We start from the raw sequence: 22,837 nt of genomic DNA on the forward strand, positions 1-22,837 counted from the left end.
GATTTTCGTTCATTATTTTGTATGTAAATCAGGCCGTTTGAATTGTTTGAAATATGTCATTTCGGGGCCTTATATAATGACTATGCGGTATGGGTTTTGCTCATTGTTGAAGGCCGTACGGTGATCTATAGTTTTTAACTTCTTTGTCATTTGGTCTCTGGTGGAGAGTTGTCTCATTGGCAATCATACCACATCTTCTTATTTTTATATTAAAACAAATGATAACATCTATACAATTAAACATATATGTTTAACATTTTATTATTAATTACATATTTTAATGTACAAAACCCTAAAAAAACATGAAAGACAAATGGTGTTCACACACACGTGACTAAATATTATAAATCCATTATATGAAATTTTTGTCTTTAGCATTCAAGATTTTTATACATGTTGTAAAAATTGAATTGTTTTGATATAAGAAAAATAATATGACAAACTTACATTTTTGTAAGTAGTAGGATTTCGGAAATCGTACCCAGGAAAAATATTTCGGAACATGTACAAAATGTAAACATAAAAGTTATATATTTAAAAACGAACTTTGGTTCAGCAACATTCACTTCAAAAACTATCTGTCTACAATGCCCTGCTATAGATCATGATACATGTTATTAAATGCCATATTAAAAATGAGAAAAAGAGACAAAAGGAAGATCTATTGGTTAATACTGTTGCTTAATATATTGGTGGCTACGATATTTTCTATTGAACAATACTATATACTATACTAGAATATGCTGGGTATACACTCTTAGATCAAAGAATAGAAGAGATATGTGTCTATGCAAGTCATGTCGTATGTCAACGACAATATAAGATAGCGGAATGGATCCATTCTGAACATGTATCAAGTCCTGATTGTATCCTGGAAAAAGCAAAACATCCTACAATGTAATCGAAACTATATATAATCAACTAGTTACATTCATATTATTTTCTAAATGCGTCCTTTAGTTTATCAATTCGGTCCAGTTTCTTCACTCGCCAAATACAATTATAATTCATGCTATAAGCCGTAGTTTAATTGCAAAATAAGAGTTGTCTTTTTCACATCCGTCTTCTTCTCCAGTCCAAATGTGAAGAGTCTTTGTTGGATTTATAATTTCTTCTGTGATATTGATGGAAGCCTTGGTTTAAGACTGTATTTAGATGACGGACGAAGCATAACTTTAGATGCTTTAACTATTGGTTTCAGTCTTCTCTTACGCTTTCCTGATTCTTCATCGCTGCTAGAACTACTTGATGACGATGATGATCGTCTGCTTCTCAAGGACAGTGTAGATCCAAGACCTGATTTCGCTAGTTTCGGAATTATCACTTTTTTTATTAGTAAAAACATGAGAACACCAAATACAATTACTCCAATTACTATACCAATTATCATGCCGACGATTTGTTTGGTAGTCAATCCACTTGTTGTCACTGAAAATATAAACGGAAGTGTTACATGGGGGTCGTAATGGGGGTACCTTCATGGGGAATTACGGTAAAACAATCTTGCCATAATTTGAGACCTCTGACGAATGTCAAATCATTTTATGATTTGATATCAACTTTTTATATCTAAAATATCTTTTTGACATATATATAATATCTTGTCATATATATATATATCATTATTCACTTGTTGAGTTACTGTATGATTGAACACATTTTTTCTAGAGGTTATTAATGTGTAAACTGGGACGGATGATCTCATAAACTGAATAAAGTCCGAAAAAACTGTATGTAAAGATTGAGAGTCAGAGGCCCAGTTTACACATCACGTACGTCTAGAAAATATATGCTTCATCTTTTGATAATTCTCTACAAAAGCATTTGGTTTTATTCAACTTTCTTGGAACTCCAGGATTGCATTCATGTGTATCACGTATGCATATATCAAAGTAAAATCTACATAGTGTTTATAAAGTCTTCGAAAGTATATTTGGAAACATGGTCCATCAAAGTGTAAACCAAAGGAAAATATTCTAATGGACCAATCACATTCAAGTATTTGTAGATATTATATAATAAATTATTTAAAAAGTATTGTGTACAGCATCTTCTATTTCATAGCCTAATCATCAAGTGAATAATAAATATTTTTTATGAGAAAATTAGCTTTTCTTCATCTGATAATTAGTAACAACACAAGAGTTTAAGCTAGGATTTTGAGGGCTTCGGTCACATGATAAGATATCGACCTTTCTTGGGTAGCAGCTTGACATGATGTATGTGTTGAGCATGCTTATCAAGAATTGTTCAATAGTTTACTAAAGCACTTACCTTCTTGTAAATAATATGATATATTAAATCCTCTATAGTGGGCTGTATTATCTGTTGTAAAGACTACCAACACATATAGTCCATTAGACTGTGTGTATGTTGGTTCTACTACTCCACAAAATGTCGCTAATGTAGGATATGTTGTACATGGACCTAAATGGAAAAACACAGCAGTTGTTATTCCACAAATCGCTAATTAAAAAGGGAGAAGAATGAATAATTAAGAAAATAGTTTGAACCTACCACATCATGATTAATGTGTCTTTTCCTTTAAGTCTGATCTTTGCTAGCGGTTGTCAGTGATTATATTTTAGTGATTGTTTTCTTTGAAATAATTTGGTATTGATTTCATGTATGGGTTGGTTTCTGGTAAAGCATTCCCAATGTAAAAACAAATGTGAAATTTAAAGGTAATCATTACGATGCACATGTGTTTACCTACCCGGATTTTGTGTCCCTTTATGTGTTATGTTGGGCTTATTGTTCTTAAAAGTTCTTTTGGTGTTATGTTTGGTTTATTGTTCTTAAAACTCTTGTGTGTGATATGTTGGGCTTATTGTTCTTAAAAGTTCTTTAGAGTGTTATGTTTGGAAATTGAAGGTTCACTGTGACTTTAAGATGAAGAACAGCAATAAAAATGCTGTTGCTTTGCTTTTTGTGTGTTTTCTGCTGTGCATGTACTGCTTTTGTGTCATAGATGGATACCCCATATCCTTTGTTTTTCTATTAGATATAACAGAAAGTATAAAATGAATGAATGTATTGTTAAAATTACCTTCATACAGTTGAACTTTATCAAATTCGCAGTTGACACTATCCTCGATTCTAGAGTCCACTGTTTCTATCACTATCTCGTAGTCATAGGACAATGTGTTGTATATTAACCACTGCTCGGTTGTTCCACTAAATTAGATACATAGAATTTATCAACACACAAACCACAACTTTTTGTAAAGTTATATGATTAAATTTTTAAATTCTTTAATGAAAATGATCAATGTTTTTATTCTGAAATAACCTGGCAAAATATTTTTGGTGTAATCAAGTTGTTAAACTTACATCACTTGATTTTAAATGCTGCCCTTGTCAAAAGCATGTTTTAACTTCAAAGTTGCTATTTTTAAATACACGTAAATGTCTTCTTTCGTATTTTTGAAAAAGCAACATAAGCAGAGACATAACATAACTATATATTTTTTTCTCATAAAGACGTACATTTTATAAATGAATTCTTTTTATTGAAAACATGATTTACTATCTGCTCAATTAAAACACAACAAATCTATGCGTTAATTTGCAACGAGAAAACTAAAGTTAACAATGTAGTGAGTTTTGGTATACCAACCTTAGGTAGTTACTTGGGTAAGTAGCTGAATTAAAATACTGACGTTCAAGTGTGGCGTTCAAGTCTGTTGGGTTACCATTTACACAGTCTGGTGTACCTGTGATAACATTTTGCATGAAAATATTATTTTAACATTGCAACACACTGATATATATCGTATGGTGTGTATATACGGAATATCATGATTAGGTGAAACTAAACCTATGCTCTTATAGCAACATACATCTTATATCCACAGACAAATGTAATATTTGTGGGAAATCATGCATGGCGTGGTTCTCTGTTTTATTCTAAATCGCGGTGTGTGCTATTATCTTTGAAATTGTGAAGTTACCATCAGGGTTAGAGGATATCTGTTTTTCTCCATAGCATCATTAGTGGTGTTCAATAATGCATCCTTAGTTACTATATCATAAAGTTGCGATAAATTTGTTTCAAATTATCAACTTAACTTAAAGAAACCAACCTGAACCAATGGCCTCTACCTGGTACTTAAATCCACGAGCACTTGTTGATCCATCACTTCTAAATGCTAACATTGCTATATTACCAGTCGAGTTAACATCACTTCCTATTTCACCACAAGAAAGAGCCAATCGAGTATACTCTGATGTTGGACCTGTAATAGGATAATTCGGATACACGTCTTAACTTATAGCAAGGATTTGGTTTTGACATGTAGTCATATACTCCATATCTTTACTCATTGTTTTGCTGCAATCTAATGAAAACGGCTATTGAAGTCCCTAATTCTAATGCGTTTTAATTTCTTTGATACATTTTGTCTTTTATAATACATCATTGCTTATTATTATTATACTACCAGAACTGGTTTGCTATTTTGAACGATTGTGAAAAACTGTGTTTATATAGAACATTAAAAAAATATTTTTGTTTAAAGGATTACTTTAATTATGATTTGAATAGTAATTTACTCACCATACTACGTAGTGGAACATTAAAACTAAATATAGAAGTTGGTCGTTTTGACAATATTGCAAGAGAAAATCGTATATGACATGTTGTTATATGAATTGTATAGAAAATGAGTATCATTTTGTATTAGCATTTTCCTGCCCTTAGACCATTGAGGCTACAGTTTTTACCTCAGTATTAACGTGCATGGCCAGCTAATAGAAAGCTTATATTTCTTTTGTAAGCTAGCTCAAAGAAATTAACCGAAAAATTGTGTAAATTTCTAAATGCGGCATGGAAGTTAACATTACAAATTATAATTGCATAACAGTTGTAGTTCTGTGCTTGCTATGACTTTACTGTGCTGTTCTCTGTTTACTGTCATTATTGTCATTATATATTATGTTATTTTGCTATAGCATTATGTTTGCTTCTGCAATAAAATATTCATTCATATTTGGAGAAACAAATAACACGGGCTGCTTGTTTGGCGAAATCAATTTGAAACATGTTATCATCACATCATAACTATGATAATAGGCCAAAGACTATCTAAATGATGTCTACATCCATACCATCATAGATTTTAACGTTGTCACCAAAGCATTCTTCACTGTTTTCCAAAAAGAAGTCTAACACTTTTATCTGTAAAACAGATCCTTGTGGTCCTGTTACCTGCCATTCACAATTGAGGTTACTGAAATAAAAATATATATTTCACTTATCCTTTAAGTGGATAAAAAGTTATGCAAATGTTTATCATTCATAACTTTATTAACATAATATAAAACCAAGATAATATGGGATACACGTCAACGAGACAACAACAAAACGACGAAAACAAAAGAAGACTTCGTAGAGATCAACAAACGGTGTTCAAAGAACAGTCCATCCAATAAGGCTTGCTCTAAATAAAGGTTGGTTTTGTCTTGAAACGACTTTCTTTGGACGAAAAATAAGCATCCGTGTTATCTTTTACCATTGTTTATGTTACTGATTGATACTCTATGACAATTACGAATAAGAAAGTAATATTGTAATCATTATGTCAGTTTGTTAATCAAGAAATTAATTAGAAAATAACTTTAAGGTTTCAACTACCTCAGGCAAATTTGATCTTAGATGGATTTGGCTATTGTTTTAGGTCCCTTCTAGTCATTATAGCTCTAAAAGTGTTTCGGTACTGGCTTTCAAAAAATGGCTTTGAGCGTTCCTGGTAAAGGTAAATCCATAAAACCGCTTCGGACGAATACAATTTATAAAGACTTAATTAAGTGTTATTTTGATTTATTTGGGATTTTTTTTTATACATTTTGTATCTTCAGCAGGTGTACAAAACAATAACAACAACAATCCCATCATTAATAACGAGCGCCAGCCAAAGCATTTCTTGCTATTCATGTATCATTCGTCTGGGGATTTCAAACTCATGTCCAGTCGTAAGGGAGCTGCCATTTGATTTTTATGGGGGGGGGGGGGGGCTAGGATGAAAAATTTTGTCCTGCATTTTTTTTTTAGTTGTAAACTCTGTCTTGCCTTTTTATTTTTCACTCTATTCGGTCCTGCATTTTTTTTTACATAAATTGTCATCCTGCCTTTTTTTTTGCAAAGTGTCTCATCCTGCCTTTTTTTTAACTCAAAACTCCTGTCCTGCCTATTTTTTCAAATTTCATCCTAGCCCCCCCCCCCCCCCCTCCATAAAAATCAAATGGTAGCTCCCTTAGCGTCACAAGATTGAATTGTGCGCTGGTTGATTCGTCCTCAGATTAATTTAGGTTTTCTGCGGTGTAGATGATGAACTTGTATTTTATCAGATGAAATATTTATGTGTTTGTTTTATCGTCAGAAGAAATGAAAAGTTTGATATTGTATGTCTTGTATTTAAAACAACATCAAAACAAAATTATTAAGGGGACGACCATTTGATATTTTCTTGGGGGAGAGGATTTTTGTGAATAGACTATTCATTTTCATCGTTGCTACCTTTTCCTGCATTTTATGTAACACAGTTGCAGAATATTAATTTGAATCCTGTCTTATTCAGGGTTATTCATTTTCAGCTCTTACCAGGCCAGGATATTCATTTTCAACCCCTCCCCTTTCCGAAAATCAAATGCTCATCCCCTAAGCTACTTACCTCGAATAAAATATAGGATAATCTGGTGTCGTGATATACAAAGGTGTAGATAAATTTGTAATTGTCAGGCTTATAGATCCACATGTACTGAATGTTGTCGATGGGGTAGTTGATGCAACAGCTACAACTGCAAAGATCAATAATCTCATCAACTGGTTTTATGTTATTTAACACGTTAATTCAGTTGATCAAATGTATGGTTATTAGTACAAAATGTATTAAGTGACTAAGATACTCCTCAAAGATACCAGGCTTTAAATTTGTACGCTATATTTAACCTTGGGACACATTTTTGCTACAATTTCTAATGTTATCAGTTATCAATACTTGTAAAGGTAGTTTTCTTTTACTTTAATCGGTTTTTTTTTAACAATAGACAATTAAATCATTTTAAAAATGTAAGAGTCGAAACCTTTTTTTTTCAAAACCTCGTATTTTACCACCTTTAACTTATGTTTCTACATTAAGTAAAAATGAAAAGACATTAGGAAATCAAAAACCAGTGAAGAGGCATCCATAAGGCTAAGAGACAAAAAGACAAATAAAACAAGCAATTATAAAAACCAAAAGAAAAACATCACACAGAAAACATACTACAGCAACTCTTAACGACTTCAACTTCCAAAAAAATCAACAAATATAAAAAAAAAAAGGACGAGTGAAATAAGGTGCTCAAGAATTGAAAACAATTCCTAAAGTTTGTCAGACAAACTTATTTTACATGCATTCGGTGTGAGCCAAGGCTCCGTGTTGAAGGCCGTACTTCGACCTATAATGGTTTACTTTTACACATCTTATATCTATTTATATGATAAGGTTGTTACAGATTGAGAACAATTTGCCCTATTATTGCAAATCCCTCAGAGGTTGAGGTTAGAACTGTTAAGTGTTCTGTTTAAATTCTCTGGAAAGTTTTCTGTATTTGGTTTTATAAAACTTTTGCGCATGAGCATACCTTGGTGTTTTCAGAAACACGTGTTGTACTGGACGGAGTCTGTGTCACACCTCTATATTAACTTTGCATGAAATGTATCAAAATAACAATTTTAGTATAGCCCAAGAAAATCACAGTTAGAAAACTTACACTTTTTAAATCTTTTACTAGCAAAAAAGTACTTTTGAAATAACGTATGTCCTACCATACAATTCCTGATTACTTTCCATTAGTATATTGAGATCAACTTTATATAGGGCAGTTGTTTGCTCTTTGTTCGGGTTGTTGTTTCTTTGACACATTCTCCATTTAGTTGTATATAAGAGCTACATTACACCCGCAAAATAATTAAAAATACTTGAATATAATTATCATACCTGTATCTGTTTCGTTATATGCTATTAGAAATCCTCGTCGATTCCTCCCAGATTGTAGACTCACAAAATTAATGAATGCTGAGACTGTTGTTGTGTAATATACCTCTGAATCAATGAAGGTTGCAGAACTATCGCATATTTCTGCCAGTTTAGGGCCACTTGAGTCAGTCCCTGCAACACAAAAATCATACCATCTTATATTTGAATATAGTTATATATATATATATATAACTATATATAATTATAAATAAGTCAAAATTGAGTCTAAATTGAAAACAACGTTCAAACATATGACTGCGTTGGATAAAAACCGCAATTTTTAAAAGTGTGCATGCAAAACAAATTTCTTGGTAAAGGGGTCTAAATACAGCACAAACATCAAATTCCAAAAGACCAAAAAACTTAAAAAGTATATTTAAACAAAACGTATTTGACTAACAGGTCGAACAACGGATGTTCTTAAACCCTGCTGACTGCCATTGGTGATTGCCAAATAAACGGATCACAAGATGTTACAAAATGGATCTTAATTATTAATTTAATACCAAACAGAAAACAATAAACTTGCGGAAAAGATGGTATACTGCAAACATGAGGTTCAAAAATTTGTACACCATATCCGGATTTCGACAATTAATGTCTCTTCAGTGATGTTAGGAATCGAAACGGTATTTCGAAGGCCAAATAATTTACCTCGATTTAGGATATATATATAAAGTGCCTATAAAATCAACCTAACAATGTTAGTGTAGATTTGATTTTTTACTTCCTCCCCGACAGAGGCTGGAACCTGTACTTTTCACTTCTCACTCCTACAACACCGCCTAGCATTGCCCAGACGCCTTATCCCCTCCACTAACTATAACTATCAGCTTTTCGTTTCGGGAAGTGTTACCTTCTCGTAGGTATTAAGCAAGGACATCTAAACACAATACACGAAGTATTTTTTAGTATATGTTAATACTAAATAAGTAGATATCTAAAATTGTTATGCATTACCTTCATATATAAAAAGCTTGTCTGAGTAACAAACTTCACCATCTAACATGTCTGCGAATATGACCTCTACCCGGATAGATTTTGTTCCCGACGACGACGTTATTGTCCATTCACAATTGTTAGCACTGAAATAAAAAATGATGTTGACCTTTTGAAAATATAGTATAATGCATAAAATTAGAAAGACTGTCATCATTGGGATGAAAGAAGATAAAGCCAACTCACGAGTAAGAGTTTCTGTAAGTGTTGGCATCTTCGGGTTAAGTTTGAAGAATCTAAGTCATGATAATATCATTTAACGGTACCAAATGTACTGTAACGGATGCGCTTTTCGACAAGTAATGTCTCTTCAATGATGTTCGAAGCCAAAACATATGAACATCCAAAACCAAAATTTGATGAAAGGTTGGTTCTCAGACAGAGAGTGTTTCACCAAAATACAAGTATTACACAATAATATCTGTTCATAAAACGGCCATTGCCACATTTGGTTGCTTTGTTGGTATCAAATTGGACAATATTGAATTCCTTGAAATTGTGCATAGACATCAATGAATTAAAAATAAGTATAAATCTTAACTTTTAGTTGTAAGAAAAAAGTATAACAAAAATACCGAACTCCAAGGTATATTCAAACAATGGGGAAGTCCATAAAAACTGACAAAATCTAAATGTCAACCTTAGGGAGCTACCATTAGATTTTTATGATGGGGCTAGGATGAATATTTAAAAAAAGGTAAGACAGGAGTTTTGAGTAAAAAAAAGGCAGGATGAGCAACTTTGCAAAAAAAAAAAGCCTGGATGACAATTTATGTAAAAAAAAGTCAGGATAAACTGATAAAAAAAAAGTTAGGACCGAATAGAGTGAAAAAAAGGCAGGACAGAGATTACAACTAAAAAAAATGCAGGACAAAATTTTTCATCCTAACCCTCTCCCCCCATAAAAATCAAATAGAAGCTCCCTTACGACATAAACTTACGTGTCATATTCATCCGGAAAATTAGGCGATGATAGGTACTGTACAGTGGAAGTTGCAGTCAATGTTTGCATGGCAGTACAGCCTGATCCAGCTGTGCAAAAGTAAGAAAATAATTTTGCAGAAGTAAACATTACACGTTTTAATATGTATGAATAAAAATTAAGAAGATGTGGTATGATTGTGAATGAGACAACCCTCCACCAGAGACCAAATGACAACTATAAGTCACCGTACGGCCTTCAACAACGATCAAAACCTTTACTATGCATACCGAAGCATTTCTGATTTTATATTTTTGGATTGCCGTTCTTGAATATATATTTTGTACAGGCGACAATCTGATTGAATTACAGATCATGTATCTACGAACCGCTTACAAATCGTGGTAATTTTTTTACTTGTACTGTATATGGTGTACATGTGTGTTAGACTATAATATACTAGTATACTAAAAAAATAAAGATTCTATAGATGGCTAATCTATGGAAGCATAGTTGTTGTTATAACGACATTTTTTTTTCAATGTGGCCCTAACCAGCTTCAGTACTATACAAACTTAATATGCTATTGATTTTTAGTATCAAACATGCTTTCATACATAGAACAAAGATAATCAAACATATGGATAATATTGGATTTAAAATTACCATTAAATTAGTTTGAAAATATCCTTATTTGTTAGAAATTCGAGTTATCCTTTCTCTTGAAAAATCTTTTTGAAATTAGCAACTTTTTATTCTTACCTGAATTTGTTCCTATAAAGTATCTGAGAGAGAATCCCGGATAATTGACACTGAAGTCACTTTTCAGTCGTAGTATGACGTTCTGTCCACTCGAGACAAACAGTTGCCCGCTCCGCAAATTATTACACAATTTGGTTGCTGTACTAGTCAGGGAATCTCCTGTAATACAAGAAAAAATGTATACTGAAGTACTAGGAAAAATACATTTTAATCAAGAACCATATTCGTTTTCTATGAAATTATGATATTATCTTGGTAAATTTAAAATTTTGAATGAAACTGACTCAAAATACTATTGATGATTCAAAGATACAAAAGATATGTAATTGAAAAGACTAAGTTACAAACCAAACACATCTAACGTCAACTGTGTCTAAATCAGTCAATCTTGGAAATGACTCGAAATTGGTTCTGTTTAGCTATAGTTTTATTTTTTTGCTTGTATTCTGTACATTTTCTGTAGCTAAATGTGGAGAGGTTTTATTAGTCTTACATCGAATTAGCATGTCATTGGATTCGCAGTTTTAGATAATACTATTGTTTCATGACACGACAAAAGCCAATAATTGTAGTTTTCATACATAAGAATAGTTTATTTTTTTCGTAGTTAAAAATTGCGAATTTCGATTTCAATTAAAACTAAAATTTAAATGTTTAGTTTTCAATTTTCAAGTTATACTTATTTACCGTCATAAATGCCCAGATAGTCATATGAGCATCCAGGGCTTCCTTCAAAATAAGACTCCATGACATCAACAATGATCTTATGTGTCACATCTGTTGCTGATAGTTCCCATCGACAGTCAGTGTTGCTGGTAACATAATTAAAATACCGTATGCATTACAATCTGTTAATAAACTGTTGACCAATGTGTTGTTGTATATATAATAAGTAAGTATCGATTTTCGTGGTTTGAGAAAAAATGTGCTATTTCGAAGGTACCTTTAATCGTGGTTTCGTCCAATCTGCTTAAAATTCAGATCATCCAACTCGTGTGCGCGTAGAGCATAACGAAATCAGAGATCCATATTTCAATTAGATTTGGTTTCACCATTTGCTCCTATTAAAGTAGATAAACTGTGTTTCGTCGAGTATTGAATTCCTGGTTTCCACTAACCACGAAATGCATGCGAATTGGTATTCCACAAATAATAGTGAATCAACTGTGCAAGTATTTATAATTTATCAGAAATAAGAAAATTGAAAAAGTTTCTTCTTATTGCATGGTTGTGTGATGGATATAAGATCTTATTGACACACAACTATCAACAGACTATTACAAACAATGCAAAACTAACTATGCGGTATAAGTTTTGTTCATTGTTGAAGGCCATACGGTGACCAATAGTTGTTAACTTCTACTTCATTTGGTCTCTGGTGGAGAGTTGTCTCCTTGGCAATCATACCACATCTTTTTATTTTTATAATAACTTTATAAACAACATAGCTTTTCACATATGAGCTTCATTTTTTTTTTCATTGACTTGTCAAAGTGGCAGACTTTCCAAAATAGAAAACATTCTTTTTAACTTTAGCTAATCATCAGTAAGGTTCATGTTTCTTTGTCGCACCTGTAATAAGCTGTTTTCCATCCCGGCGATGTCAGATATGTTGGTTCTGTATTAACAGTGTCAGTCTCAGTAGCACGTCTGCTGGTGGCTGAACATTGGCTGTTTACTGTAATTCAAATGTTCATGTAAATAATTGGCATATAAATGTTTACAAAATATTAAAAAAAATACTTCAGAATCAAAAATATTTTAAATTAGTATTTCAAACAAATTTGATAAAAGCTGAATAACTATATAAGATTTACAGCAAAGATTTCTTAAAGAAAATACTACAAATTTATGTTACCTGTTTACTAAAAATGTGTGAATCAAAAGGCTTAACGTTAGAAAGTTAAAGTGCAATAATACTAGAGGCAATTTGAACATCAACCGTTAAGTGAGCTGCTGTAAAAGAATAAGATTGTTTTGTCACATTACTAATTGAATGTATCATTATAACACTTTTTTAATATCAACTTCATAAAACATCCGCAGTGAAAAGGAAAATTAAGCGAGATTTAAAAAACAAAGACGAACAATAAAACTGAAAATGAGTTAATATATGATTGGAACATAATTCATATCTTCTTTGGTCTAGAAAAAAAGAATGATACAATAATCAACTACTCTGCTTTGCTATTGCTTTAAGTCATGTTATACTATATTTACCATGAAAACCCATTAAAATTGTTTGATACAAACTTGCTATAAGTGCTCTCCGATTTAGATAGGCATAGTCTAGATATACATTCTGCATCTCTTATGGTCAAACTAAAACGATCTACAGATTTACAGGAAAAGGATGTCATATGATGATTCATCTGAAGGGGTGTTCATGTAGGTATATTGTTTTTTTTTATATAAAATAAGAAGATGTGGTATGATTGACATTGCGACAACTATCCATCAGAGTCCATATGAAGCGGATTTAAGCGATTATGGGTCACAATACGGCCTTCATCAATGAGCAAAACACACATTGTGTAGCCAGCTTTAAAAGGCCGTTACATGAAATAATGTGAAAAAAAAAAAATTCAAACGAAAAAATCGACGGCTGATTTATGACAAAACAACAAACGAAAAACAAATATGACAAACAGCAACCAACGGAAACCACTGAACTACAGGCTCATGACTTGGGACAGGCACAAACATCATATCGAGCGCACAACTCTCCCCATAACCTGACAGTGGTGTTACAGCACAAAATAAGAACAAACAGTAAAAATCAGTTGGAAATGGCTTGCCTTATCAGATCGGCACGCAGCAAAAAAAAACTAACATAAACACAAAATACACAAAGAACCGATGTATTTGAAGAAGAAACATCTTGACAGAAAAGTTTATAACTGACATTGACTTATAAGCTGTAGTTAAAAATTGGCAAATATAAAATTGTATCAAGTTTACTCACCTTTGTGTGATATGAGGATGAAGAAAAGCACACATACGATGACTAAGCATATTTTCCCAGCCATTTAGAAACAATGATGATCTGGAAAAAAAACCGCTTTAATTTGAAACATTTAAAATCCGCGGTTCTAAATAATAGGAGTAAACACATCGTTGCTATTTATTGTATGGTCTTAGTAACAGAAAGTTTAATTTCGTATTTTCATAATTAATTTCTTCCATTTATCTTGAGGGAAAGTATAAAAAAAAAGTTCTTTAAAGCTGGAAATCTTATGTAATGCTTTGAATCTTTGAAGTGCTTACCTGTCGGTCACGTGCTAAAATCCATTTTATGTTTGTTTCCTATCACCAAAAAGAAGTCCAAAGAACTGCAAATGTCCCCACTAAGTTACTATGCACATTCAAAATCAATTATTATTTGAAAGTTATTCACTTTTGTATATATTTTTTTCTAAAGTTGAATCTTTGAAAGATAAGTTAAAAGACTTGAACGTTATGGTCAGTGTAATTATTATTGAAAACATCATCATAATGATTATTCAATTTTATGAAAATCATGGGGGACTTTAAGGGGATGACTTTGAAATAAAACTAATTAGAATATGCATTTTGTCTTTTCAAGCATATTTTTGTATAAATCCGTGTTTTGCATGTTTGTTCAATTCATCGACTTTCACATGGAGAATATTATTTTTTATCCAAAGCACATTTTATTTGTGTAATATATTAATCGCCTTTTTGTACCCTATAATATTATTGAATCATTCATTTGTAACGGATTATTAACTATTGATTTTAGTTTCATTGTTTGTAAATAATTGTTTACCAATACATTAGAAACCATTCTTCATGGGACACAGTGGTTTAAATGTCTAACAGCCTGTTGTTAAAATCGTATTTAAAAAGGGTTAACAAGCCATTTATATACGTGTACAAATTACTTATTTCAATTTAAGACACGGAGTACGTTGAAGTTTTAAAAAATATATATATTGTATTACAAAAAGGATGCATGCGAAAACATAAAATTTTAAGAATACCCATTGTATTATCTAATTCTTGAATAACAAATATTTAAAGACGAAAGTATTTAGAGTTGATTACAAATGGTTGGTTCATTGCAATAAAAATGGAGCAAATATTTAGTAATAATATGTAGTTTATTTCTTATGTATCTAAATTATTGGATTCATCTATTTTATTTTATTTTTTTCAACTGAATGGCATATCGTTTAACGCCATCTAATCAACTTAATGCAAGTAATTTAAACAAGTAATATCTCCATGCGAAAAAAATGAAAATGCACAGAATGAGTAAATGTGTCAGTCACATGGAACGTCTATTATAAGTTGTTTTCCTCTTGTATTGATTTTCTAGATCTTAATATTTGATATGTAGTGTTAAATTTGTGTGTCTTTCTTCGAAAAGTGCTATTATATGACCGCTTATACTAGAAAGCTAGTTGCGTATAGTATAGGTTAAACGTTGTTTCATATGAATGTATGTACATGATATCCTGTCTCCAATTTTCGGATCCGTGAGTTACATGTATGTGCTGTCATTCCGACCAAAAATATAACAATAAACAGCTTCTGCGTAAATAGCCAGGGATATACGACTAGCAAGTTGCGTAAAAGTCGTAAAAAATACCATTATAAGGAAATAACTTTAATTATTGACATTATCAACTCTTCAGAAGTACACACTTGACGATGTAACAGTGTGAGAATACATACTATCAAAATATATCTCTTTACTGCTAGTATGCATCGATACTATCATATGTGAAAGTTTCATTTAGCATGTTTTGGTTTTCTTTAGTTTTTAATTAATCAATAATTTAATATGATAAGTGTAATTTTATAAATGAATGCCTTCGTTGATTTGATTCATCAATTGTATCTTTTTATAAGGGAAGGCTGATGACTCAAAACTAGTATAACACGTTAATGTATCAATGCCGCGTGAAAACAATATAATCACTGATTGTCTGACTGTTACGAAAGCCGAGAAATTCAGAACTCATTATCAAAAAAACTCGCACATCAAGAAAGATAACCCATGTTCCCAGCGCTTACCAAAACACTTTGATTTTCTACCGGTAGCTTTGTTCATTTTGATTTAAATCTTATTGCGGTTAGTTACCATACCGAATCATTCCGCCTGAATGAGATAGATACTACGAAAATATTCACTAGATAAAAGATAAACGCGATACTTAAACCAGCAGGAATTTTTTTTTCAAACAGATGTGTTCAAAAATGTAATGCAGTTTGTCGTTAACAAAAAGATATAGTCAAAAGTGTATGCTAGCTCTGAAATTCGTACATATCTATAACAAAAAGAGAGACAAACTACAATGTTTTATACATCAAAAAGGAACAACGACGAAACGACAAACAAAAAACAAAACATTACATAGAAAACTAAAGATTGAGCAACACGAACCCAAACAAAAACTGGAAGTGAACTCGGGACTTTGGAAGGGTCAGCAGTCAGTAGAGCACTACTAGCTCGCTAGTGAATCCCACCGTGTTTCCATGGTTGAAATACGAAGATGGTTCACAGAGGTAATTACGCATCATATATAATAGCAGATCGGTGTATAGTTCTCTTATCTATAACCCTTAAAACATCACTAGTTTATAAAACACTGATACAAGAAAATTATCTTACTCTAAAGTTGACCAAATGTGAAATTTCGAAATGAAACTACAGTTTTCAGGACAAAGGAGAGACAAGACTGTTATCGTAGAAACAACACGGATATTTCAAAATAAAATAGGACAAAATACAACACTGAAAACTAAAGGAAAAGCAAAATGCACACCTGTAAAACAAAGCTAGGGGAACGTAAAATTTCGAAGGGATGACTTTAATTTTACCATTCGGAACCATTGATATAACAGCTTCCTTGCATATCAAGAAAATCATGACAAGAAGCGCAAGCCCTGGAATATCGTATCGTATCGTTTATATTCTCAATATGCTGGTGATAGAATGTTGCTGTACAGAAGATTAAAAGTGGAGGTGTGGTATGGTTGCCAATGGTACAACTATCCAACCGAGTTAAAATGAAGTGGTAGTATACGCAATTATATGCCATACGTACGGCCTTCAATCATGAAAATAAATCAAAACTGTATAGCCGGCCATAAAAGGCACCGACATGAAAAATATGAAACAATTCAAACGACCTAATTCATAAAAAAAACAATTTACGAAAAACAAATATGACAGACATGACCCAATGCAACTACAAGCATAAGAACAAACTGTAAATATCAGTTGCAATTGACTTAACTCAAAAGATCGGTCCGAGCCACAAAACAATTAAACAATAGGCACAAAGCACCAAAATAAGAGTACTCGCAGCTACTAGAAGCTAGTTCAAAGCCAAAAACAACTAATAAATAAATCATGTTCTCCCAGGCTAAAGTATTTAAAAGCAATACACATCCAACTGATTTAGTGTAAAGACATCATAAACAGTCTGAGAAATGCATGACCTTGTGCAATTAATGCCAAAATATAAGTAAACAGTATTGACAGAATGTAGGATCATGTCATTGAGTTCGCATAACTGTACATGTATGCGCAGTGTTTGGTATTACTATAAATTTTCACTTCGTACATGTACTATGAACATCAAAATTATTTATTTTGTAAAAATATTTTCTTTCTCCATTTGAACTGTACACGTATACTTAACAACAAAATTATTTTCATTTACCTGTGCTTAAAGTTATGGCAAATGGCTGATATTTTTGTTCAAGCATATTGTTTTTCTTAAATTGTTTTACATTTCACAGCGGTATAACATGTTACTTTAATTATTCTTCCCTTGGTTTATTTATTTTGTATTTACATAGTATCACAGATCAAATTTATTCGTTCAGTGTATGTTCACTGGTGTTAATATGTCCTTTGATTGAGTTAAGCCATGTCAATTGATATTTTATAGTGTGTCTTTCTATGTTGTGATGTTACACTATTGTTTCAGATAAGGGTGAAGGTTTGGTACCATTAAAACATTTAAACCCGCTGCAATTGTTTGCACCTGTCCTAAGTCAGGAATCTAATGTTCAGTAGTTGTCGTTTGTTGATGTGGTTCATAAGTGTTTCTCGTTTTTTATATAGATTAGACCGTTGGTTTTCCCGTTTGAATGGTTTACACTAGTAATTTTTCTGGCCCTTTATAGCTTGCTGTTCGGTGTGAGCCAAGGCTCCGTGTTGAAGACCGTACTTTGACCTATAATGGTTTACTTTTATAAATTCTGACTTGGATGGAGAGTTGTCTCATTGGCACTCATACCACATCTTCTTATATCTATGTATAGCAATATATATTTAGTTATGTTTTTTTTTATAATCGACAATGTAACTTTGAATTATTTAGCAAAAAGAATGGGTAATCGGTTTATTTTTCCTTTGAACTTTTCTTGGTGCATAAACTGGATTAAAACAAATCAATTCTACGTATTATAAAAAGATAAACTGTTGTAATTCATCATTTGAATCGAAATCAAATAAAAACTGTTTTTTTAATTCAATATTATGTTTTAATCGTGTTCATAATGCCGTTTTTATCGTAAAAGATGTAACAACAAGAACCAACCTTCAGAATAAAAACGACGAAAAAACAACAAATTTCCAAGTGAATGGATTTTGATGATTTTTTTAGAGGGGAAATGATATGATCATAAGCATGGCATTAAGCGCTGAAGTTAATTGTGAAATCAGTTCCAAGTCTAGCTGAAATTTTCAAAATTCCATACATTGCCAACTATTATTCTCAGTGTAAACCAGGACGAGTTATTGCACATGATTTTAATTTACTCTTAAATTCTTACTATCCAGGAATCAGTCTGTATGTTTGTGGTGTCTTATTTAGACAGTATGCTGAGTTTGTAAAAACAATGTTGACACTCTTTTAAGGATGGGAACTCGATTAATGAGAAAACGTTAAGAACTATTAGAAAATGCTAAGTTAAATACGAACTTGATAAATATCTTTTATTAAGTTTTGATAAAAATGGCGTAAAATACTATGCCAAAATAAGATTAAATACCAGCACGCTAGCTATTGCACGTGGTATATTGAAACAACTTCAAAAAATAGATTGTGCGCCCTATGTAATATAGCGAAGGAAGATGAATTCCATTTTGTAATAATGTGCACACAACTTAATAACTCTAGAATTGAACTGTTCATAGAAACAGATATTGCTCCTTGTTTTAATTCAATGAGTAAAAAAATAAATGATCTTTTTATGATATATTGATGATTGTTGTTAATGACATAAGTTAGTTGTATAAAGATAGAAACAACATTAACAACTGTGAATGAAGTGTGTATTTTACACATATGGTTTTAAATGGATATCTATTTCTTTTTAAATATAGTATATGAAGAAATATATAATAGTGGTAAGCACCACTTTTTTGTATCACTGTTTTAAATATAATACTTGTAATGTTTATTTGTGGAGAGGCATGTTATTCCCGAATTTAAAAAAAAGAGAAAAAAAAGGAAACAAACTTAGAATTTTTGTTTTTCATTGTTACTTGTTGGTACTATTTATAGTTTTTTGTATTATTTCGTATCAATCCTATTGTTTGGATTTTATACTTATAAATCTAATCTTATCCTTCCGAATTGAACCGTCTCGTTAGGATAAGCCTCTTGAATATGAACTAATTTCAGCTTATTACATATGACAAAAGTGTGAATATGTAATAAGGAACCATAATAAATCCTAAATTGTTTACATAATTTATATTTAAAATATCAAAATTTTTGAGCATGTGACGTTAATCCTAATAACTGTCTTATTTACTTCACTTTACTTTATTTTATTCAACTGATAAATGTTATACATGTACTGTTAATTGTTTCTTGCCAGTTAGTATTTTTATCACTTTAGAATATATAGTTCATTTTGTTTACTGAAAGATACACTCACTGTATTCCCGTACATCGGATATTGCAGGTTGTGTACCGTATATTGAAACAGGTATACTGAGAATCGGGATAGTCGAGGCGAACAACAAACAGAAGTCAGGTATGATTTTTTTTATATAATCTTAAATCAAGTTATGAATATAACATTGCTTATATGAACATTGTTATTTCAAGAGTTATACCCCTTTGCTTTGTGCTCTATAAGATGTCTTTAACTCAATTGGCATACATTTCAAGACATACAATGTTGAACCCTGTAACATCAAAACTTGATTTTTTTTGTGATAAATCTTGGTTTTGATTGCAATGATTTACCTTTGATGTATGAAAGCTAGTGTAAAATGATGATAAAAATCGGTCATTTTTTACAAGTGAAAGATGTATTTTTATCGGTCGTCCCACTGTGTGTATCACTCTGCTCAGCTCTTAATAAAATTGCAGATCACGGCTTTGTTACGTCAAATAAGTTGACCCGGCCTGAATAACTTTGACTCGGACATGTCAGCGACGTCATAATGTATGAACCGACGTTGATAAGTTTGACCCGAACTTATCAAGTCATCTTTCGATTTGCTAGTGAAACAAAGAAAACAATTGTTGCTATTGTGCAAAATACGCAAATACAACCCAATAAATCGATTATCTTGTTGTCTGCATATTCATATTGTAAACTATCAGCTGCTCGACACAATATGAAGCCTTTTACAACTCGTTCGCTGCGCTCACTCGACAGTATCGATATCGATATGCAGACAACCTGATAATCGGAACATATCTTGATCTTTGCAAAAGTGGAAGAGAAAAAGTTGACGATGTCTAGTACTGTTAATTGCACCATTTTTGTTTGCGCTGTACCGTGATTTTGTAATAAAGCATACCGCATATTTCGGCTGTGAGATTACAAAATTGACATTACTGTCGTATCTAAATTTTCTCCTGGGCAACATATATGTACGTTTCGGCGATAAAATGTATCGACAGGTAGTAGGTATTCCTATGGGCACTAACTGCGCCCCTTTAATAGCAGATTTATTCCTGTATTGCTATGATACTCAGTGTATGACCAAACTCACTAAAGACTCGTCATTGTTACATTTGGTTGATACATTCAACAATACCTTCCGTTATCCTGATGATATTTTTTCGTTAAATAATCCAGAGTTCTCTAAATATACTACCGAAATTTACTTATTTACTTATTTTAAATAAATCTAACATAAACAGCAGTAGTTGTTCTTTTCTAGATTTAGACATTTCAATTTTTAAAGGGAAACTCCATACTAAAATTTACGACAAACTAGACGATTTTTCATTCCCTATTGTTAATTTTCCCTTTTTAGACGCCGATGTTCCTTTGGCTCCATCATACGGTGTTTATATATCCCAACTCGTTCGTTATGCCCGTGTGTGTAGTGATGTCATAGATTTTAACGAACGTAATCAATGCATCACTGGTAAATTATTAAGTCAGGGATTTCGTTACACTAAATTGCTTAAAACTTTTACTAAATTCTTTCATAGATACAAAGATTTGATTAGTAAATTTGGATGTACCTGTAGAAAACTTATTAAAAACGGTATTAGTGTACTAAAAGCGCGGAAATCACTATGTGATCAGTGTAAACTCATCGAACCGTTAAACAAACTTATTAGTAAAGGTTATCTTACCAATGTTGTAGATCTTTGAATATAGTTTACATTGGCACAAATATCGATTTTGTTAAATTTGTACTGTTTTCAAACGGTTTTTGGGATGTATAAATACACATCCACGTTCATTTTCTGTATAGATATTACTCTATCTATATATTACATTATACATATTTATTAACAGGTTAACTCCTAACTATCCTACTGCCTGTCGATACTTATATTTTGGCATTGCACAAGTCATGTCTTCTTTGATTGTCCATGACGTTAAAACAATAAATCCCTAGGATGTGTTTTAGTTGATTTTAGTCTCTGATGCATGATTTTTTTATTATTAATTGTTTTTGGATTTTAACTTACTTTCAGTAACTGCGAGTACTGTCAAATCGTACTTTCGTATTAATTTGACCTGTTGATACAATTTGTAATGTATTTTTGTTATTTAATGTTTACTTATTCGGTGTTATATCTAGTCTCACTATTTTTAATATATACCACCTTTGATAAGTGTTTAGTATGACGATAAATTTTCACTTTTGTTCTCGTACTAGGAACAACAAAATTATTTATTTTGTAAAAATTATTTCCGTACTCCATGTATACCTTACAACAAAATTATTTTTATTTACCTGTGTACGTTATTTTATTTGGCGGCATTTTGTCCAAGGTTATGGTTGTCTTTCTGATATTGTTTTACATCTAACCCCTTGTTTTATTAATTTTGTATTTACATTGTGTCATAGATCAAATTTATTCGTTCAGTGTATGTTCACTTGTTTTTGTTGATATGTCTTTTGATTGAGTTAAGCCATTTCAATTGATATTTTATAGTGTTGTGATGTTACACTATTGTTTTAGGTAGAGTGAAGGTTGGCGCCTATCAAAACATTTAAACCCGCTGCATTTGTTTGCACCTGTCCTAAGTCAGGAACCTTTTGTTCAGTGGTTGTCGTTTGTTGATGTGGTTCATAAGTGTTTCTCGTTTTTTGTTTTTATATAGATTAGACCGTTGGTTTTCCTGTTTGAATGGTTTTACACTAGTCATTTTGGGGCCTTTATAGCTTGCTGTTCGGTGTGAGCCAAGGCTCCGTGTTGAAGGCTGTACTTTGACCTATAATGGTTTACTTTTACAAATTGTGACTTGGATGGAGAGTTGTCTCATTGGCAGTCATATCACATCTTCTTATATCTAATTAATAGTTAACCAGTAATACATAGATTACGTTCATTGAAATCCAAAAAATATATAGGCTTATTCGAGACGATTGAACGTTTCAAAATAAATAACTTTCGACTAACTAACGTCGGATCAAAGTGGAACATGCATATTTAACTTCCTTTAAAAACGACTAGCTCTGCATAGAGTTGGACGTTAAATGTTGTCTCTTATAACACACATAAATACGGGGTTAATGTGGGGAGGGGCTGAGCGTACGCTTGCAGCAATAATACAGCTTATTAAAAACACAATCAATTCATAAAAAGACAATTATATATACATCATAGAAAACAAATAGTTCTCCTTCCTGCCGGACTGATCCTTTTTCAATTAC

At 31.8% G+C, this 22,837-nt stretch overlaps 1 protein-coding gene across 2 annotated transcripts; it reads right to left on the reverse strand.

Moving 5' to 3' along the window:
- Positions 1-245: 245 nt before the first annotated feature.
- Positions 246-14,180, reverse strand: LOC127714938 (deleted in malignant brain tumors 1 protein-like). 2 transcript variants are annotated; one of them, XM_052220956.1, is made up of 15 exons: positions 13,972-14,180; positions 13,670-13,750; positions 12,277-12,382; positions 11,392-11,516; positions 10,705-10,863; positions 9,962-10,052; positions 8,982-9,106; positions 7,983-8,153; positions 6,672-6,798; positions 5,110-5,231; positions 4,086-4,238; positions 3,620-3,716; positions 3,050-3,177; positions 2,275-2,427; positions 246-1,428 (listed from the first exon to the last, which is right to left on the reverse strand). In XM_052220956.1, the coding sequence occupies exons 2-15, from the start codon at positions 13,731-13,733 to the stop codon at positions 1,103-1,105; spliced, it is 1,947 nt and encodes a 648-aa protein (XP_052076916.1). In that variant the 5' UTR covers positions 13,734-13,750; positions 13,972-14,180; the 3' UTR covers positions 246-1,102. The 2 variants fall into 2 exon arrangements, with proteins under 2 accessions (XP_052076916.1, XP_052076917.1); XM_052220957.1 differs by lacking the exon at positions 13,972-14,180 and having other exon boundaries at positions 13,670-13,899.
- Between the last annotated feature and the right edge of the window lie 8,657 nt (positions 14,181-22,837).

Source organism: Mytilus californianus, unplaced genomic scaffold (assembly GCF_021869535.1).
Source record: "Mytilus californianus isolate M0D057914Y unplaced genomic scaffold, xbMytCali1.0.p SCAF_9, whole genome shotgun sequence".
NCBI classification, from domain to species: domain Eukaryota; kingdom Metazoa; phylum Mollusca; class Bivalvia; order Mytilida; family Mytilidae; genus Mytilus; species Mytilus californianus.

Bases quoted from the DNA above. Each gene is read 5' to 3' on its own strand.
- LOC127714938 (XM_052220956.1), bottom strand. From the start codon at position 13,733: ATGGCTGGGAAAATATGCTTAGTCATCGTATGTGTGCTTTTCTTCATC. The intron at 9,107-9,961 runs GTAAGTTTATGT...TTTTTATTTCAG, and splicing joins TTTCCGGATGAATATGACAC to TGCTAACAATTGTGAATGGA. The intron at 3,178-3,619 runs GTTGGTATACCA...TATCTAATTTAG, and splicing joins TACCCAAGTAACTACCTAAG to TGGAACAACCGAGCAGTGGT.